The sequence below is a fragment of the Nannospalax galili genome, unplaced genomic scaffold, assembly GCF_000622305.1.
Source record: "Nannospalax galili isolate Female #2095 unplaced genomic scaffold, S.galili_v1.0 scaffold786, whole genome shotgun sequence".
Classification (NCBI taxonomy): domain Eukaryota; kingdom Metazoa; phylum Chordata; class Mammalia; order Rodentia; family Spalacidae; genus Nannospalax; species Nannospalax galili.
In genome coordinates, this window is record NW_008355774.1 from 858655 (window position 1) to 879684 (window position 21030).

Below are 21030 nucleotides of genomic sequence, written 5' to 3' on the forward strand. Positions count from 1 at the left end.
GCTTGCACACCATTCTGATTGTATTTCATAGTTTTCCCTCAGTCAATACTGTGGTTTCCACAGTGGTAAGGTAGAGGTAAATCTTCCCAAAGCCCTTCCATACTATACCTATCTAGTCTATAAGAAAAGGGCTGTCCTGGCTGTATTTGTGGATTTTGTACCAGCTAACCAGGCCTTCCTAACACTTCACAGAGGGGCTGATCAACGGAGACCTGAATGAGGCTGGGCTGTGTTTCCAAAAGTGGCTCATACTCTACTGATGAGGCCAGCCTGAAGAACCTTTCATTAGGACTCTAGTCCTTGGCAGGACTGCTCTCTGGAGCCAGATCAAACAGCATCCTAGGGAGGAGCAAAGGCCTTTGAAGTTGGTTGTGCTGAGCTGACCAAGCAGATCAAAGCCTATAGAGCAAGCAGCCCTAGACCCAGATGAATTTTGTATCAGCCTGGGTTAGTGAGCCTCTTGCTCTCTGAGGGCCATGAGACGATTGATCTGAACTTACGATTGATATTCTGGCCTTGTAGGTAGGAGCAGTCCTTGCTGGGTGCCATTTGAAAGGGAAAGGGAGCCATCCTTGTGAACAGATAAGGCCGTGGGATATTCATCCTTTGTTCCTACATGGAGACTGGGCTGGATCACATGGCCTGGCCAGCGGGAGGGAGCAAACTAGCACCAGGTTGCAAAGCAGTCTTTAATGGCATTCTCAGGTCAGAAATAGAGTGGTCTCGTGCAGAGGGCATCCTGATCAGCTGCTCTTGGCTTGACTCTCTTGGCACTTGTCTATATGTCTGGGTTTGTGCTCTTGACTTCTTCAGTTATATGTGCAGCATGCACCATGAGGCCCAAACCATAGGATCTTGGCAGCCCACAGTGGGCCTGTAGATGTGGGCATTGAGCCATCCCTAGAGTAAGTAATACCTCAAAAGGAAGCAGGTAAGGAAATGAAGAAGCAGTTGACCTAAAGCCTCTTAACAGAAAAGGCACAGGCCAGGCTGGTAATGTAGCTCAGTAGTAAAGGACTTGCCTAGCATATGCAAAGCCTGAGTTGGATCCCCAGCTCTGTACACACACACACACACACACACACACAACTTAGGTTAGCATAAGGGGCCTGGGGGCCTTACCTCTTGGAATTTGGGGATATGTGTTTAACAGCATCTTCAAAAGATAGCACTTTGGAGGTGGAAGCAGGAGGATCAGGAGTTCTCGGTCATCCTTGGCTATATAGTAAGTTCAAAGCCAATCTGGGTTATATGAGACCCTGCCCAAAACCAAAAACAGACAAATGAAGATATAGTACAGATAGCTCACCCTAGAAGCACCAAGCAAGATGTTCAGGTATGCTTGCTCTTTAGAAGCAGATGCAGCCAGGCATCACTATGCAGGCCTTTAATCCCAGTACTTGGGAGACAGAGGCAGGATCCCTGTGAGATCAAGGCCAGCCAAGTCTATAGACCCTGACTAAAAAAGCATGTTGACAGGTATGGTGGCGCATACCTATAGTCCCAGCACTTGGAAGTCAGAGGCAGATGAATCTCTTGAGTTTGAGGCCATCCTGGTCTACATATTGAGTTCCAGGCCAGCTGGGGCTACACGGAAACCCTATCTCAACCCTCCACCACCAAATTAAAACAGACAAAAAACCATAACAACAGGAAAAAAAAAAAAATCTGCTGGACCTCCAACAGAAGCAGATGAAATACTTGGAACAGCAGCAGGATGAAACTAAACAAGCTCGGGAGGAGGCCCACCAACTCAGAAGCAAGATGAAGACCATGGAGAAGTGAGTTTGTAGCTGGTACCTGTACTGTGCCTTCATACCCAGGTTCCTTGGGGGAGGGATTCTAAGTTTTAGCCCTGTATCTGAAGTAGTGTTAATTCACCTTTTTGGTTCAGACTTCCATGGGGTAAGGAGAGCTCAGGCCAGGTATATATGGGCACAAATTTCCTTTCTTACCCTCTATGGACTCCTTCACTTTTCATAGATGCCCTTGTTTATTTCTTGTCCTGTTGCCTGTGACCAGATAAGCTGCCATGACTTTCCCTCCAGGAACCTCTCTACATGAAATCTCTGACCTTGAAGTCCTCCGTTAGCACTGCTTTTTCCTCAGCAGCAGCATCCCTGGAGTTGAGCTGTGGAGCCATTCCTTGGGCACGCCCACCTGCTAAAGCATCCTAGCAGCCCAGGCTGTTGCCATAGCAACAGCAGCAAAGGGAGGCAGACTAACCATCAGCCTCCAGATTTCAAATGCTGTGGGTTGGGTATGTTTTTCAGAATTGAGCTCCTACTCCACAGCCATCGGTCTGAGGTGGAAGAGATGATCCAAGACATGGGTGTGGGACAGTCAGCGGTGGAGCAGCTGGCTGTGTACTGTGTGTCCCTCAAGAAGTATGTACTTTGGCCATTGTCAGTAATCCCAGGAACTAGGCTCTGGCTCCCCAGTCATGCCTCTGCTGCTATCTTTTGTAAAGCAGATGGAGTTAAGGAGCAAGTTCTAGAGCCATATTGTCTTAGGGTAAACCTCTACTGTTTTCTTTCACCAGCTATGTGGCCTAGAGTCATTTTCTAGACATCTGATCTTCACTTTTCTTGCATGGAAATAGAGACTTGCCTCAGGATTGCTGAGAGAACTGAATGTGAATTATATGTATTTCTAAGAAGTTGATGCAGCTCTCCGAGCTTTAAGCCCCCTCGTGATATCTGGAGTCTATCTCCCATCAGCACTGCTACTGACCCTGCCTGGCTTGGATTAGAAACTCTGCCCGTTTTCTTCGTTGTGGTGGTTAGAAGTTGAGAGGAAGGAGTCATTTGACAGGCAGAGGCTTCAAAATGCTTCCAGTGGGGACCAGGTGGTGTAGGGGGCCCCCTAGTGAGGATGCCACTTCCTGTATACTCTTGCAAGTCACCAGTTTTTGCAAGGCCTGGGAGAAAACAGTATTTGTGTTAGATACAGGCACCCTTAAATTCTGGGGAGGGGGAGGTGCTCCTGCCACGAGGCACCTGGAGGTAGAGCTGAGGATCTGGGTGAGGCCCTCATCAACTTGGTGCTACGGCTCAGTCTGACCATCAGGGTGTCCTGCTCTGTTCTGTTTTCACCACCACTTTGCAGAGAGTATGAGAATTTGAAGGAAGCCCGGAAGGCCTCAGGGGAGCTGGCTGACAAGTTGAGGAAGGACTTGGCTTCCTCTAGGAGCAAGGTAACTGAGTTGGGAGCAAAGAAATCATTTCTTTTGTCATGCTTACTTGGGATTCCTGAGCTAGGCCTTGAGGCCTGACAGCACAGCTGACTCCCTGAGGCTAGAGGATGGCCTACAGATACTAGGTACTGCTTCTTCCTGTGCATTGTCTCTGATTCTGTGGCTTGTCAACTTGGGAGAACAAATCATGGAGGTATAAACCCAACACATGCTACCTTCTGCCCTTCCTGGTTCCCAGGTACCTCTGGCCAGCTGCTTTCACCTTTGGCACCATATATCCACAGGTTGCAATGTGTAGAGATAGTAGCCTTTGCTCCCAGGCAGCTCTATGCATGCCTAGGTTAAGCCTAGCCCCAGATGTCTGGGGTCTCACCCATGCCTCCAGTTTCTTCTGGATCCTTCCTTGGCCATGTACTGGGTAGCAGCTGGTGGGGGCAGGATACACAGTACAACTTGGCTTGTCTTTTCTTGTAGTTGCAGACAGTCTATTCTGAACTAGATCAGGCCAAGTTAGAGCTGAAGTCAACCCAGAAAGACTTACAGAGTGCCGACAAGGAAATCATGGTGAGACATCCCTGGCCTGATGATAAATGAGGGGAAAATGAGGGTGGTTCATGTGCCTTCAAGAGCAGGGCTAGGCTGTTTTTGCCTGGAAACCTGTGTACCTGGTGGTGATTCTGGACTCTGCATCCTCCTGGGTCGGGAAGTGGGTCAGGGTGTGCACTGGTCTGGTCTTCAACCTTGTGCCTCCTCAGCAGAACATCTAGCACTATGGGTCTTCTTTTACAATCTGCTCAGGACTTCCCTGATGTCCCTCCTCAGCAGAGTAGGAGCTTTACCAAAGAGGGGTTCTGAAACCCAGTGTTAGGGATTTAAGCCTCACTCTGTTCCCAGGTCTCTTCACATATGCTGCTTGTCTTCTGCATGATCTCTGGACTCTGCCTTAGCCTTTCTCTCACACTCTTCTCTTTCTTTCCCCAAGAGCCTAAGAAAGAAGCTAACAATGTTGCAGGAAACCTTGAACCTGCCTCCAGTGGACAGTGAGACCGTCAACCGCTTGGTTTTAGAGAGGTTTGTTATCCCTCTGGGGTGATATGGGATCACAAACTGGGAGAGCTTCTGAGAAGAGTCTTTACTCCTCCTGGCTTTGGTGGGGTAGGTGGCCTATGTGAACCCAGTTTGTGGACTTTCTGGCTTGAAAGCCAACTGGGATTTAACTTGAGCACAGCTTTGAGAAAAATTTGGCACTCTGATAAGAAGAGGCCAGAGAGAACTATAGGTAGTCTGAGAATGGGGCAGGAGTGGTGACTGTCTTGGGCACCCTAAAGTGTCTTGCCACATGCATCTTTTTCTCCCATTTCTGAAACTAACTTAAAATGATCCCCTTCTACCGGGCGTGGTGGCACACGCCTTTAATCCCAGCAAGGCCAGCCTGGTCTGCATAGGTGAATTCCAGGACAGTTGGAGCTACAGGGAGACCCTGTCTCAAAAAGACCAAAAAAAAAAAAAAAAAAAAAAATCCCCTTCTGATTCAGGAGTGTGTGCTTCAAAGCTGCCAGCAGAGGGAGCCAAAAGACAGAAGGATTGGTGTCCCTGCCAGGAGGGGGCATTAATCCTGAGTGTTTTTTTTGTTTTCTTTTTTCCTTTATTTCTATTTTACGTGTATGCATGTTACGTGAGTGCACCCGTGTCTTTCAATGCCCACGGAGGACAGAAGAGACTGCCGGACCCCTTGAACTGGAGTTACAGACAGTTGTTAGCTACCATGTGGGTGCTGGGATTCAAACCCAGGTCTTCTGCAAAAACACTCAGTGTTTTTAACCACTGAGCCATCTCTCCAGCCCAGTCCTGAGTGTTTTTTGCAGAAACAAGCTGGCTGAGAACTCAAGGCTGTCTTCTCCCTACAAGAGGACAGCAGCAGGAAAGTCAGATAGAAAACTCCTGTTAGTGACCCAATGTTTTATTTGAGCCACTTTTCAATGTCTTGTAGCAAATCAGTATGCTCTGTCTTCTTTATATCTCATTAGTTTTTAGTGTCTGCCCATGAAACTCACCCATTCAGTGCTTTCTAGCACTTCACCTCACTCTGGGCACTGTGCTCCCCATTTGCTACCTCTGAGACCCTTGATACTGTGTCTTGGGGTATTCATGGAGCTAGCCTACTTAAGTGTTTTTTGGGCTCCTGCCAAGTCACAGTCAATTACAGTAGAAAACTTCTTTCCTTCCTGTCTCTGACTTCGCTTCGGTTCTTCACTACATTGAAGGATCTGTTGTCCTGGCCAGTCTTGGAAGGAATAATTCAGCCTCATCAGCCAGCTAGAACTTAATTTTTTTTATATGCCTGAGTAGGTATGTGTATGTATTTGTGTGTGTGTATGAGTGTATATACATTGTGTGAGTATGCATGTGTGTATGCACATATGGAGGCTGGAGGTCTATGTTGGATGTCATCCTTGATTGTTTTCCTTATTTTAATTTTTAAAAGTTAACTGTGGGGCCTGGAGAGATGGCTCAGCAGTTAAGAGTATTGACTGCTCTTGCAGAGGACCTGGGTTCAGTTCCCAACACCCCCTTGGCGGCTACAAACCGTCCTTAACTCTAGTTCTAGGGGAATCCGAAGCCCTCTTCTGACCTCCGCAGCATTGCATGACACAGGTGCACTCACATACATTCAAGCAACACACTCATACACATAAAATCAAAATAATAAAATATTTTTTTTAAAGTTAACTGTATATGTGTGTGTATATGCCTGATATCTGTGAGTGTTGGCATATGGTGCCACAGTGTGCATGGAGGTCAGAAGATCTTGTATATGCCAGGCAAGTACTCTCCTACTTTGCTACATCCCCAGCCTTTTTTTTGTTGTTGAAAGACGGCCTCATTAAATTACCCAGGCTGGCCTTTTAAAAAATTCTCTCTCTCTCTCTCTCTCTCTCTCTCTCTCTCTCTCTCTCAACATGACCATGTGCATGCTGTATGTTTCACATATGTGCATGCAGGCCACTATGTGGAGGTCAGAAGACAACTTTGTAGAGTTGGTTCTGTTCTTCCACCCTTCTTTGGGTTCCAGGGATCAAATTGAGTTGCTAGGCTGGTGCAGCAAGCCCATTTACCCTTTAAGACATCTTGTCAGCCCTTGTTCTTCCCTTTCTTAAACCCCAGCACCTCTCTGTGGAGAGAGTTGCCTGCCTGCCTGCCTGTCTGTTTCAGGAGAGCTGTGGCAGTATGATGGGCACATGACCTGCCATGAGGTTCAGCATGGAGCTGATTTTGGCAAACTAGGCTCTCTTCTCACAATTTACACTTAGCCATTGCCCATACATTTTCAGAAGTCTTAGGTAACATGAAGTCCTTGTCAAAAGCTTAAGCAGGTCTAGTATGCACCCTTGAGGAAATGATAATCTCAGAAACCATATGATGTGGAAAAAATTTTTTGAAGCCAGGCTGCCCCAAGGTGGGGATAGGAAACCATCCCTAGGATATCACAGTCTCATGATGGTGATCCCTCTAATTTCCATTCCATGAACCTCAGGATCTTTCCACACACTTGTTCTCTGTGCCTGGCATTTATAGTGAGAGAAGCATAAGCACCCAGGGTACCTCTAGGTGCCCAGGGATTTTTGCATACCTGCTTTTGCTTATTTTTTTTTCTTTTTCAAATATTTTATTTATTATTTTTATTTTATGTGTATGCATGTATTGCCCGCGTGTAGGTAAGTGCACCCATGTCATGCAATGCCTGTGGAGGTCAGAAGAGGCCGTTGGATCCCCTGGAACTGGAGTTACGAACAGTTCTTAGCTGCTGTGTGGGTACTGGGATTCAAACCCGGGTCTTCTGCAAGAACAACCAGTGTTCTTAACCACTGAGCCATCTCTCCAGCCCCCTTATTATTTTTTAATGTTTCTAATATTTATCATTTTTATTTATTTATTTTTATATATTTTATTTATTATTTTAACTTTATGTGAGTGCACCCATGTTGTGCAATGCCGCGGAGGTCAGAAGAGGGCTTCGGATTCCCCTGGAACTGGAGTTAAGGACGGTTCGTAGCCACCATGTGGGTGCTGGAAATTGAACCCGGGTCCTCTGCAAGAGCAGTCAGTGCTCTCAACCGCTGAGCCATCTCTCCAGCTCCATCATTTTTATTTTTAAAAATACTATTTTATAGCTGGGCGTGGTGGCGCACACCTGTAGTCCCAGCACTTGGGAGGCAGAGGCAGGTGGATCTCTGTGAGTTCAAGGCCAGCCTGGTCTACATAGTGAGTTCCAGGACAGCTGGGGCTTACAGGGAGACCCTGCTTCAAAAAGACCAAAAAAAAAAAACCCCCCCCCCCCAAAAAAAAACTATTTTTTGTGTCTGAGTGTATTGACTGCATGTATGTAAGTGCGCCTGTGTCATGCAATGCCTGCAGAAGTCAGAAGAGGGTGTCAGATTCCCTGGAACTGGAGTTACACATGGTTGTTGTCTCTCATGTGGGTCCTGGGAATCAAACCTGGGTCCTCTGCAAGAGCAGCCAGTGCTCTTAACCATTGAGCTATCTTTCCAGCTCGGCTTATTTTCTTTACTATCTAGGCGGCTGTGAACCCTATACTCCTTCTGGCCCTCTCCATCCTCTTCAACTTTATTCTAGAAGTATAAATTAGTTGGGGGTTAGATGGTTAAACCCAGAGCCTACCAGGTACTCTATATGTGGAATCTGGTTTGGAACTCCCAGGTGGGGATGAACCTACATGCTCAGTAAGCTCCATGCTAGTGCCTACATCCCACCTTAGTACAGAGGACAGTTCTGGTCTCAAGCCAGAAGGACATCTCATTTGCCAAACCTGTATCCGTTCAAAGCCATATGGGCTGCCCATCAAGTTGTATGCAGGTTAACTAAATTCCCTTTTTTCTTTTTTTCTTTTTTTTTTGGTCTTTTTGAGACAGGGTCTCCCTATAGCCCCCGCTGTCCTAGAACTCACTATGTAGACCAGGCTGGTGCTGAACTCACAGAGATCCACCTGCCTCTGCCTCCCAAGTGCTGGGATTAAAGGCATGCGCCACCACGCCCTGCTAAATTCCCTTTTTTCACCAGTATTTTTCTAGACATAAAAATGTGGTTACTAGGACTGTTGAATTTAGCATTAGCTCTTCTTTTAACTTGACAATCTGTTCTAAGTTCCAGGTCCAAGATCTCAAAAACAGCTCTTGACTCCTCAGTGTCAGCTTTGTCCTGTTTTCTTTGTACTCTGATGGCAAAACTGTTAGAACTACAAGCAACCTCAAAGACTCTGCCTGTCTTTCTCCCTTGAAAACTGACATATTGCTGAATGACTCTAGAAGGATCTTAAGCTTTCTTAATATATATGGCAATGTATGGGCACATTCATTAAGTCAACATTTAAATCTGAAGAAAGAGTAGTCTAGCCAGAGAGGAAGGAAAAGTTCAAAGTTCCTGAGGCATGACTGAGCTTGGGAGAGGGGGGCTGTTGGCAAGTGGGCCAAATCTCTGCCAGCCTCCACAGGTCAGCCTTGTAGGTACAGACTTGATCCTGAAAGCAGTAAAAATTGGTGGAATTCTTTGTGGGAGATTGCTCTGAGGGACATATCTCTGATTTTCATCCCACCACCTACTTGAACTGTGCCTCCTCCTTGTGGATTCTGGCTTCGTTGTCAGGCTGCCCATGCTTTCTCTGAATATTTCATTTGTTGCAGTGGGATTGTCCTTTGCTTCTGTAATTTTATTTTGCTTTATCATTTTATCTTTTTGAGACAGGATATCATGTAGCCTAGCTGATCTCAAACTTACTATGGTAGTTTAATATGACCTTGACCTCCTGATCCTCTTGCCTCTACCTCTTGAGTGTTCGGATTACAGGCCTGTACTACCATACCTGACTTATGCAGTACTGAGGATCAAACCCAGAGAGTCTTGCATGCTAGACTAGCACTAGACTTGCTTCTGTTATTTTAGGGCAGCCTCAGGAGGCAGCTCCCACTCTAGCCTTGTACCTGCTGGCCATGTACTGTACTAAACCCAAGACTAAGGAGACTCTCAACCATCTCCCTGACCCCAACATGTGGCTCATATGGATACATTTCTTGTTCTCTCAAACGGCTCCTGCTATGTTCTTCCTTTATGAACTAGAGGCCAAGGGGTCCACTTTCTTTCATCCCCAACTTGTGTCTGTACTATGATGTGAAGAGGAAGTGCCTGGGGTTCTATAGTTCCTCCTTCACTGAAGTGAAGGCCTGGCTTGAGGCCCTCTGAGTGACACCATCACCTCCGAGACAGTCACCTGTGGCCAACTTACTTAGTTTCATGCCATTGGCCTCAGAAAATGAGACAAGACACTCAAGCTCTTTTTTCCAAGCCTGAGTGAGCCAAAGCCCTAGGCTTTGTGGAATAGGGTCCATCATCATCTCCAGGAGCTCACAAGCTCCTATTAGTCCTACCCCCAAATGAAGGCTTCCTCAGATCCCTCTAGCCCAGAATTTAGGAGTCATTAGGGCCATGGGAAAGGCCCTCCTAACACCTCTCTGAAGCTCCCTTTCCTTTAGTTTGCATACCCTAGGGGACCACAGACCTGAAAGGTTCCTGAGCGAAGGAAAGAGCAAGGATGTCTTTGAAGCTGCCCCTTCCCTGAGACCTTAGATGTTGGAGAAGGTTTGGGAAGACTAGAAAAGTTCAGTTGGCTGCAATTTTCTAAAAGAATAAACACCGCCTTTTTTTTTTTTTTTTTTTTGAGACAGGATCTCCCAGTAGCCCCAGATGACTTGGAACTTGCTATGTAGACCAGGCTGGCCTCGAACTCACAGAGATCTGTCTGCCTCTGCCCCCTAAGTGCTGGGATTAAAGGCGTGTACCACCATGCCCAGCATTAAACACTGCCTTCTTGTTGTAAAAGTAAAAACACAAGTTGAGAACTTAGAAAATATTGTAGTTGGACATGTGATACATTCCTTCAAGTTCTTTTTTTGCATGAGATACATGGAGAGGGGTTTACCAAATCATGAGATCACACATGCAGAATTTTAAATTTCTTCTTTCTTCTACCTCCTTTCCTCCCTCCCTCTCTCCCTTTCTTCCTTTCCTTTAGATAGGGTCTCGATTTATAACCTAGGCTAGCCTCAAACACATTATGTAGCCTAGGCTAGCTTTGAATTCATGAATCTCCTGCCAGACTCCTCTGAGTGCTGGGATTATAAGTGTGTGCCTCTACATCCAACTTTTGCATTGCTTTTCTAAGAAAATTGTTTAATTTTGTGTGTGTGTGTGTGTGTGTAGGCTAAAGGGCATCTGATGCACTGGAGCTGATGTTATACATGTGGTTGTGAGCCACCTGATATGGGTGCTTGAATTCAAACTCCAGTCCTCTTCAAGAGCAACTAGTGCTCTTAATCGCTGAGCCATCTTTCCAGCCCCTGCTTTTTAAATTTACTATATGAGGGGCTGGAGAGATGGCTCAGTGGTTAAGAGCACTGGCTGCTCTTGCATAGGACCCAGGTTCAGCACCCACATGGCAGCTAACAACCATCTGTAACTCCAGTTCCAGGGGATCTGGTGCCCTCTTCTACCCTCCTCTGGCATTGCACAGTATGAGTGCACTTATACACATGCAGGCAATACACTCATACACATAAAATAAAAATAATAGGGGCTGGAGAGATGGCTCAGCAGTTAAGAACACTGGCTCTTCTTGCAGAAGACCCGGTTTGAATCCCAGCACCCACATGGCAGCTAACAACTGGCCATAACTCCAGTTCCAGGGGCTCCGACAGCCTCTTCTGTCCTCCGGAGGCATTGCACAACACAGGTGCACTTACATACACAATACATGCATACATATAAAATAAAAAAATAAAATATTTTTAAACTATTAGGCTCTTCCCTAGACTTGTGACCTGTCTCCCCTCACATTCCCAGGCAGATAACAGTATCTGGCAGGCTCCATCCTATGAAAAGGTCCTTAAATGCAAATAAAAGCTGATTGGTTATTCCCTTAATATTTATGCCACTACCACAACAGTGGCCATATCTTGCCAACCAGTTATAGCTTGCAAGATTCATAGCTGGTAAGGATGATGATTAGTTTTCTCTTCTTGTTAGCATGCTTAGCACCTTCCAGCACCACAAGACCCTGCTCAAAAGGACCAAAAAATTTAAAAAAAATTTTTTTTTATAAATAAAATATTTAAATTTGCCAGATGTTGTGATGCACACCTTTAACCTGAGCACTCAGAAGGCAGAGGCAGGTGAATCTCTGTGAGTTTGAGGCCAGCCTGGTCTTCATAAATCCAGGGTGCTGTGACTACAGGGAGACCCTGTGTCAAAAAAAAAAAGGACCAAGGGGCCTGGAGAGATGGCTCAGCAGTTAAGAACACTGGTTGTTTTTGCAGAAGACCCACGTTTGAATCCCAGCACCCACATGGCAGCTAACGACTGTCCGTAACTCCAGTCCCAGGGGATCTGACAGCCTCTTCTGTCCTCCACGGACATTGCATGACATGGGTTCACTTACCTACATGTAGGTAGTACATGCATACACATAAAATAAAAATTAAAAAAAAGACCAAAAACCAAATTTAAATTTACCATGTGAGGGTCACATGATGGCACACACCTTTAATCCCAGCACTCATGAGGCAGAGGCAGGTGGATCTCTGTGAGATGGAAACCAGCCTGGTCTACATAGCGAGTTCCAGGCCACCTGGGACTACAGGGAGACCCTATCTCAAAAAACCAAAAAAGAAAAAAAAAAAGTCATAACAGTGCTCAGCACTCTGGAGGCAGAGGCAGGTAGGTTTCTGTGAGATGAGGCCAGGCTGGTCTACATGGAGAGTTCTAGGGCAGTGGAGCTACAGGGATACCCTGTCTCAAAAAAAAAAAAAAAAAAAACCCACAAAATATTGAATTTATTTATTGTGTATCTGTGTGCACACCCATTCCATGGCATACATGTGGAGATCGGAAGACAACTTGTGCAAGTCAATTCTCTCCTTCCATCATGTGAGTCCTGGGGATCAAATTCAGATCAGCAGGCTTGGCGACAAGAGTCTTTACCCACTGTGCCATCTCACTGGCCCTCGTTTGAGTTTTGTCTTTTTCTTTCTTATTTCTGATTTCCAAACTGGGCACATGACTATGTAAGGACCAAGCCACCTGGCTTATGTTTTAGAGGTTAGGGTGACCTGGAGGCAGGAGTGGGCTTCAAGGTCCCTGGAGCTGCTTGCTCTTGATCTTGCTTGCAGCATTTTGGGGGGGGCGGGGGGGCAGGTTGAGACAGGGTCTCCCTGTTGCCCCAGCTGGCCTGGCACTATGTAGACCAGGCTGGCCTCAAACTCAGAGATCTGCCTACCTCTGCCTCCTGAGTGCTGGGATTAAAGGTATATACCACTATGCCTGGCTGCAACATTTGGGAGGGGGTCTTTTTGAAACACGGTCTCCCTATTGCCCCAACTGGCCTGGAACTCGCTATGTAGACCAGACTGGCCTAGATCTCACAGATCCATCTGCCTCTGCTTCCTGAGTGCTGGGACTAAAGGTGTGTACCACCATGCCCAGCTTTTTACCATTTTTTATACTTTTTATTGTGTTTGGGTGCACATATCTCCAGTGTGCATGGGGTAACCAGAGGAAAACTTGAGGGATTTGGTTTTCTCCTTCCACTATGTGGGTTCTGAGGATTAAACTCAGGGTGTCACCCTTGGCAACAACTGCCTTTACCCACCGAGTCATCTCACCAGCCCAAGCTGAGCTGCCTTTAATGCTTGAACTGTGATATTTCTGGCTTGCCACTGTAGTCCCCCATAATAAAATTATCTCTGCCTTTAGCCCAGCCCCTGTGGAGATGTTGAATCCAAAGCTCTGTCGGCCATCTTTCAGCGATGAGATTGACCTCAATGCCACCTTTGATGTAGATACCCCTCCAGCCTGGCCCTCTAGCTCCCAGCATGGCTACTCCAAGAAGCTCTGCCAGGAGAAAGCTCAGTGAGTGCTAGTCCTTGGCAATGCCCAGAACCTGGAAGGGGATAGCTAAGACATTTTTGAAGGTCCTACCCTGATGGCTCTGAGTGGTGGATGGGGGCTGCTTAGGTATAGCTTTGGTTCTGGGCACCTGTTTTCCCTTGGCCTGAGTGCTCACTCTGTGTACTCTTTTGCTTGTTTCATTAATCAGTCTTCAAGATGAAGTGTTGGGATGTGAGTTAGAGAGAATGCTGGGGTCTTATTAGGGGCAAGACTGGACTGGTGGTAAGGCAGGTACCCCTGTACTTTACATACCTGCCCACCAGAGTCCTGAGCCTGGGACTCTGAATTTCTCCCAACGTATGCCTCTGAAATTCATGCTTAAGGCAAGACCATCTCAAATTTTGGATCCTATGACCCTGCCACCCAGAGGAATATCCCATTTAGGCAGATATGAAAAGCTGTGTGGAGCTGTAAGGAGGCAGGTGGGCCCTGCACTAGAGGTACAGTGGGACTAGGAATAGGAGACCATCTCCTTGGCCAGGCATACCAATGTGAATCATATGCCCCTTATACATGAGGTCTGTGTTACTCAGGTAAGGGAAATTTTCAAAAATTTTTATAATTACATTTATTTATCTATGGGTGTATATGTGTATGTTTGGGTACACATGTCAGAGGACAGCTTGTGGGAATTGTTTCTTTCTTTGTACCATGTGGCGGGTTTCAGGGACCAAACTCAGGTTGTCAGGCTTGGTGGCAAGCACCTTTATCCACTGAGCCATTTCACTAGGCTCTAAGGGAAATCTTAATGTGGAACTTTGGGTATGAGAAGAAACTAGATCTGTACTTGGGATTGAGACCACTGAGATACCTTACCCAGAACACGATAGCAATCTTGCTACACAGTGGCTCCTTTAAAGGGCAATGCCAAGCCTGACCCTCATGTTTTGCTTACTTTCCCCTTGCCTTCATGTCTTATAGCTCTCCTGTGCAGGATGTCCTCAAGAAAATGCCCAAAGTCTCCAAGCAGGTAAGGAGTTCCCAAAAAAATAAAGGTAGTCACCATCCAGCTCTAGGTCTAAAATTTGCTCTTCTAAACTGGGCATGGTGGCTTATGTCTGTAATCCCAATATTCAGGAGACTAAGGCATGAGGATCACCTTGAATTTTAGTTTTGTAGTCCAGGCCATCCTGGGCTACAGTGAGCCTGTCTCAAAATAAAATAAAGAAAGAAAATCTGTATTTCTGGAAGGACTAAGATCTTTTTTTTTTTTTTTTTTTTTTTTTTTTGAGACAGGGTCTCATGTAACCCTGGCTGGCTAAGAACTCACTATATAGAAAAGGCTATCCTCAAACTCACAGGGATCTACCTGCCTCTACTTCCCAAGTCCTAGGATCAAAGGTGTGTGCTACCATGCCCAGCAGGACTAAGACTCTTCAGAGTCATCCTTAGGACCCTAACTCACTATCCTTCCTACCTCTCGGTGAGGCATCAGAAATCATGATCTTGTTCCACCATCACTACCCTGTGTCCTATGCTGCTGCCTGACTCTTCAAGTCTGGCTCTGGCATCACCCTGACAGGAGTCCCAGCTCTCACTGGGTGGCCAGCGCTGTACAGGAGAGCCAGATGAGGAACTGGCTGGTGCCTTCCCTCCCTTCATCCGGAATGCTATCCTGGGTCAGAAACAGCCCAAGAGGGCCACAGCAGAGTCTAGTCGCAGTACAGATGTGGTAAGTATGGCTTCCCACAAGTGGCGGGTGCCTGGCTTCTTGGATGGGGCATGGTAACCAACCCCCTAGTTCTTTAGTCTGGCCAACTTACCTCTTCCTTCCATCCTAGGTAAGAATAGGCTTCGATGGGCTTGGAGGCCGAACAAAGTTCATTAGATCTGTATCCTTTTTCTGACTAGTGCCTGAGTTGAGGAGCTTACACGGGAGTTTACACCGTGCCTGATGGGTATTCCCAGACTCCAGACTACCGGTCCCTATAGCCTAAGACAGGCAGAGCTAGGCCTTACTCAGTAAATGTGAGCTTCCCAACTCAGAGTCTGAGCTTTTCCTGCCCTGCATTCCAGTCTCCTCTTCAAGCTTCTTTCTTGACATTCCTCCAGAGGGACACAGCTACTATTTGCCCACTGCCTGTTAAATCCAAGGCCAAGGGTAAGCAGAGAGTGCGGATAAGGACTACGAATTCTCCCTCCCAAGCCAAGTTGGATACTTTTCTGTGGCAGTGAAAACTGAGTGAACAGTGACCAGATTCATGTTTCCAATTAGTAGGCTAAGACCTGGCCAAGCCAGGAGTGTTTTGCAACATGGCTTCTCTTCCTGGACCAGTGCAAGAGTGACACCCAGAAACTGTACTTCTGTGCTCACTTTGCCCTTCCCAACTTCACCACACTGGACTTAAAACTCTGGGAGCTGACACAACTGAGTCCCATCAGCAGGGCCTGCTTCTGATTGTGAGCTCCTGCTTTATAGCCACAACCAGATGTGGCTGGGTTCCTTCTGGTCCTGTAGACCAGGGTCATTTTGACCCTAAAAGTGCTTAAGGATTCTAGGCAGGCTAGTCTGAGCAGCCACCTGCCTCCAACTTGCTGCTGGGAATGGGGGATGATGATAAGGAAAGGATGGGCATTTGTGATAGGAAAAGGATGCAGAATTGCTATAAGAGTTCCATGTGAAATAAAAAAGCATCTTTCTTCCTGGCTCTGGGTGTATAAATCTTACCACGACTTCATAAAATTGGCATGACTATCTAAAGCAGGAATGTCACCTAGACTTTCAGACATAGCAGTTTTATCTCTAGGTGCCTCTCACAGGGCACAGGAAGACAGTAGCAAGAATGGTGCTACTGCAGTTCAGAGGCTATTAGAAAGAGAAAGTGAGTGGGTAAATTGAGGGAGTTCCCATCCATTCAGGGAACTCACAGCAAGCACAACAAAGAACCAGTGCCCAAATTGTTAGCCTTTGGGTCTGACTTTAGGATACTTTTCTCCTAGAGAATTTCCCTAATTGACAACTATCTGAATAACACTCCCTAAATTTCTCTCCTATTGGATAGGAGTTCTCTGTCCCATACTGAAAAGGAATTCATCTGTTTCCATAGCACAGAGCCTGGGTGAGGCACAGGGATGAGAGTACAGGAAATGACTGAAGCTTCAGACTAAAGGCCCCAGCCACTTGCTAGCAAGTGTAGAGGAGCTGTCTAGGAAGGAGATGATATTCTTGGTTATTGTGGTAGTTAAGTTTTGTCAACTTGACACAATCTAGAATCATTTGGGAAGTGGGTCTCAATTAGAAATTGTCTAGATTAGGTTGGCCTGTGGCCATGTCTATGGAGGATTATCTTGATTATGTTAATCTAGGCGGGAAGACTTGCCTATTATAGTTGGCACTGTTTCCTAGGCAGGGGATCCCAAACTGTTTAAGCACAGAGAAAGCAAGCTGAGCAGAAGCATGCCTGCATCCTCTCTGCTCTTAACTATGGCTGCTTCAAGTTCCCTGACTTCCTGCAATGATGTAACCTGAAACTGTGACCTAAAATAAACCCCCTTCTCCCCAAAGTTGCTTCTTTTTTTTTCTTTTTATTATTATTTATTTATTTTATGTATATGAGTGTTTTGCCTGCATGTATGTATGTGTACCATGTGCACATATGTGTACCAGAAGAGGTCAGAAGAGTGCAGCAGATCTCCTAGAACTGGAGTTACAGATAGTTGTGAGCCACCATGTGGGTGCTAGGAATCAAGCCCAGCTCCTCTGCAAGAGTAGTCAGTACTCTTAATGTTGGAGCCATCCCTCTAGTCCCCACAAGCTGCTCTTGTCAGGCTATTTTATCACAGAAACAGGAAAAGAAACTAAGACAGTTATGGATGTTGGACTCCTTTGGGACTGACATTAGGCAAAGCAGTTTAGTGAGGGCAATTGCAGCATCGGTTGAAAGAACAGAGGCTGGCTGCTAGCACATGCTGAGTAGTCTTAGGCAAATTATCCTCTCTGTACTCAGCATAATCTGTAACGTGAGAACAATAGCACCAACCCAGTGCAGGGAATCTAATTAAAGTCAGGCTATAGGTTAAGAACTTAAGATATGTAAATAAAATATGCCAGATATAAAAAGACACCTAATCTCTGATCCTACTTACCTGAAGTACCTAGATACTTACCTGAAGTATCTAGGTAAATTAGTAGAGACAGATAAAATAGAGGTTTACCATGGCTAGAAGGAGTAGGAACTGGAGAGTTATTGGTTAATGGTGACAGAGTTTCTGTTTGTGTTGATGAAAAGGTTTGGGAAAGGACAGAAAGAAATAATGGTTGCTCCCTCCTCTCTGGAAAAAAAAAAAAACTCTGACACATGAAAATACATGGAAAGGGGGGCTGGAGAGATGGCTCAGCAGTTGAGAACACTGGTTGTTCTTGCAGAAGACCCGGGTTCGAATCCCAGCACCCACATGGCCACTAACAACTGTCTGTAGCTCCAGTCCCAGGGGATCTGACAGCCTCTTCTCATCTCGGGCATTTCATGACACGGGTGCATTTACCTACATGCAGGCAATACACGCATACACATTAAAAAAAAATACATGGAAAGGGACTGGAGAGTTGGCTCAGCAGTTAAGAGCACTGACTGCTCTTGCAGAGGACCCAGGTTTCATTCCTAGCACCCACATGGTGGCTAACAACCATCCATAGCGCCAATTCCAGGGAATCCGATGCCCTCTCTGATCGCTGTGGTCCCGCACATATGTGGCATACTTACATGCAGGCAAAAGACTCATACACACAAAAATAAAAATAATATATATTTTTTTTGGTCTTTTTAAGATAGGGTCTCCTTGTAGCCCCAGCTGTCCTGGAACTCCCAGAGATCCGCCTACCTCTGCCTCCCGAGTGCTGGGATTAAAGGCGTGTGCCACCACACCCAGCCCAAAATAATATTTTTAAAGTAAAAGAATGAAATACATGGAGAGGTGTACCATGTACTAAGACACTTGTCAAGATATCGGTGTCCCACCTTCATCTGTAGGTCCTCAGAATCCTAATAATAATCCCAGTGAATTATTACAGATATGAATAAACAATTCTTAAGTTTACATGGAAAAGCAAAAGGTAAAGACTAGCCAACACAATACCAAACAAACTCAGGGGACTGCTACTACCTGGCTTTAAGACATAGCTGCTTTTCTTCCTTGGCTGCTCAAGAATTGCTGCCATTGTGAACAACACAGTCAACTATATTGAGTAGAAAATTCATGACCAGCAGGCTACTTCAGAGGAAACAACTGGTCATCATTCCCTACAGGGAAGGCAACAGTACTGAAGATTTATAAATTCAAGAAAAACTAGCCAAAACATACAAGACCACACCAGATGTCAGTTTTGTATCTGGATTCAGAACCCATTTCTGTGATGGCAGGAGTACTGACTTCAGCATGACTCCTTTGATTAGGCAAAGAAAATTAAGTACAAATACAGATTTATAAGACATGACCTATATCAGAAGAAAAAGCCCTCAAGAAAACAGTCAAGGAAGGTAAGAACAGAATGAAGGTCAGAAGGATTGAAAATACCAACAGAGGAGCTGGCAAAAAGCAAAAGGGGGTAAAGATTCTGCCAACAAAAACAATGACTTACTGTAGTAAGTCTTCTATACTTACTGGTCTTTAACAAAGAAACAAAGGCAATTCAAAGAAGTAGCGATCATCTTTTCAACAAGTGGTGTTGAAATAAATCTAGACATAGCTCAGACTTTTCACAAAACATCATTCAAAATGAGTCTTAGACTTTGCTGTCAAACATAAATCTATAAAATTCCTAGAAGATAACAGAGGAAGACAATGTGTAGATATCTTGACTTTAGCGAGGACTCTTTAGACACAGTCCATGAAAGAAATTTTTGGTAAACTGGAGCTAGAGAGATGGCTCAGTGGTTAAGAGTACCTGCTGCTCTTCTGGAGGATGAGAGTTTGGTTCTCAACACCCACATTAGGTGGCTCACAACCACCTGTAAATCTAACTCCAGGGGATCTAACACCTCTGGCCTTTGCAGACACCAGCTTGTACATATACTTCTGCATAGACACATATGCATACATATAATTAAAAATAAGGCCAGGCGTGGTGGGGTACACCTTTAATCCTAGCATTTAGGAGGAAGAGATAGGCAGAACTCTGAATTCAAGGCCAACTTGTTCTCTATAGAGAGTTCCAGGCCAGCCAGGAGTACACAGTGAAACTCTTGTCTCAAAAATCACCCCCCCCAAAAAAACCAAATACATAAATTTTTAATTAAAATTTTCAGAGCCTGGGGCTCTGGGGGTTGGAGAGATGGCTCGGCAGTTAAGAGCACTGACTGCTCTTGCAGAGGATGTGGGTTTGATTCCCAGCACCCACATGGTGGCTACAAACCATCCTTAACTCCAGTTCCAGAGGAATGTGAAGCCCTTTTTTGACCTCCACAGCACTGCAACGACACCAGTGCACTCACATACATGCAGGCAATATGCTCATACACATAAAATAAAAATATTTTTTTTTAAATGCTACCTTAGAGGCAGATGGATCTCTGTGAGTTCAAGGCAAGCCTGGTCTACATAGTGAGTTCCAGGACAGCTGAGGCTACAGGAAGACTCTGTCTCAAAAAGACCAAAAAAAAAACCAATGCTACCTTAAAAAATTTTTTTCAAGAGGCTGACAATGTAGCTCAGCTGGTAGAATGCTTACCTAGTAAACCTTACTAATTTCCAGCACAAAAAGGAAAAAAAAAACAAGTAACTTATGCTCTGTGAAAGACATTGTCAGGAGTACAAAAAAACAATTATTTTCAGAAAAAAATCTGCAGAAAGGACTGATATTCAAAATACAGTCCTGTGCCACATAACAGTGTTTTAGTCTATGACAGACTTTTTATATCATTCTAATCCCAGAATATTTTATCTACCAGTGATACTGTGGTATTAGTTTGTGTATGTACACTATGCTTGTCCACATGATACCAAAATTACCTAACGGCATATTTCTCAGAAGGTATTCATTCCATTACTAAGTGATACATGTCTATAAATACCCTTTAACTTGGGGCTGGAGAGATGGCTCAGTGGTTGAAAGCGCTGGCAGCTCTTTCAGGGGACTAGGTTCCATTCCCAGCACCCAAATGTCGGCTAACATCTATAACTCCAGGTCCAGAGAATCCAACACCCTCTTCTCATCTCTGAGGGCACTGCATGACATGGGAGCACTTAACTTACATGCAGGAAGTACACTCATACACATAAAAATAATAAAATATTCTTTAAAATCCCTTAAAACTTAATAAGAAAACAAACCACACTTTTAAAAATGAGTAGAAGGGAGTGGAGAGATGGCTTAGTGGTTAAAAGCACTTGCTGTTCTTGCTGAAGACCCAGGTTTGGTTCTCAGTATCCACGTGGCAGCTAATAACTATAACTCCATTTCCAGGGGATCTGACACCATCTTGTGACCTCCATGTACATTGCATGCATAGGTGTACTTATATACATGCAGGCAAAACATACACATAAATAATCCATTAAAAATAAAAGTAGGTAGAAGACCTATACATATATCTCAGCAAGGAAGATATATAAATGGAAAATAAGCATATAAAAAGATACTCAGCATTATGTCATGAGAGAACTGCAAGTGGAAATAACAGCAATATAGAACTATACCCCTATTATGATTGCTAAAACCCAAGACACTAACAATACCAAATGCTGGCAAGGAGCTCTTGCTCGTTGCTGGTGGGAACATAGAATTAAGTATGGTTATTTTGCATGTTGTCAGTTTTTCACAAAGTTAAACATAGTCTTTCCATAATCCAGCAATTGTACTTCTGTGTATTTACCCAAATGAG

General features: G+C 45.2%; 1 protein-coding gene and 1 pseudogene across 1 annotated transcript in view; both read left to right on the forward strand.

Annotated features, from left to right (window-relative positions):
- Positions 1–15856, forward strand: part of Traip (TRAF interacting protein) — a 29949-nt gene extending 14093 nt beyond the window's left edge. The window contains exons 6-15 of the mRNA XM_008853165.2: positions 1687–1781; positions 2274–2387; positions 3109–3196; positions 3671–3760; positions 4179–4267; positions 13016–13171; positions 14132–14180; positions 14733–14882; positions 14992–15042; positions 15263–15856. Coding sequence (XP_008851387.1) covers positions 1687–1781; positions 2274–2387; positions 3109–3196; positions 3671–3760; positions 4179–4267; positions 13016–13171; positions 14132–14180; positions 14733–14882; positions 14992–15042; positions 15263–15385 — 1005 coding nt within the window. The 3' untranslated portion in view covers positions 15386–15856. The remainder of the gene's footprint in view (positions 1–1686; positions 1782–2273; positions 2388–3108; positions 3197–3670; positions 3761–4178; positions 4268–13015; positions 13172–14131; positions 14181–14732; positions 14883–14991; positions 15043–15262) is intronic.
- Positions 15857–18391: 2535 nt separating this feature from the next.
- On the forward strand, positions 18392–18821 carry LOC103750233 (annotated as a pseudogene).
- Positions 18822–21030: the final 2209 nt, after the last annotated feature.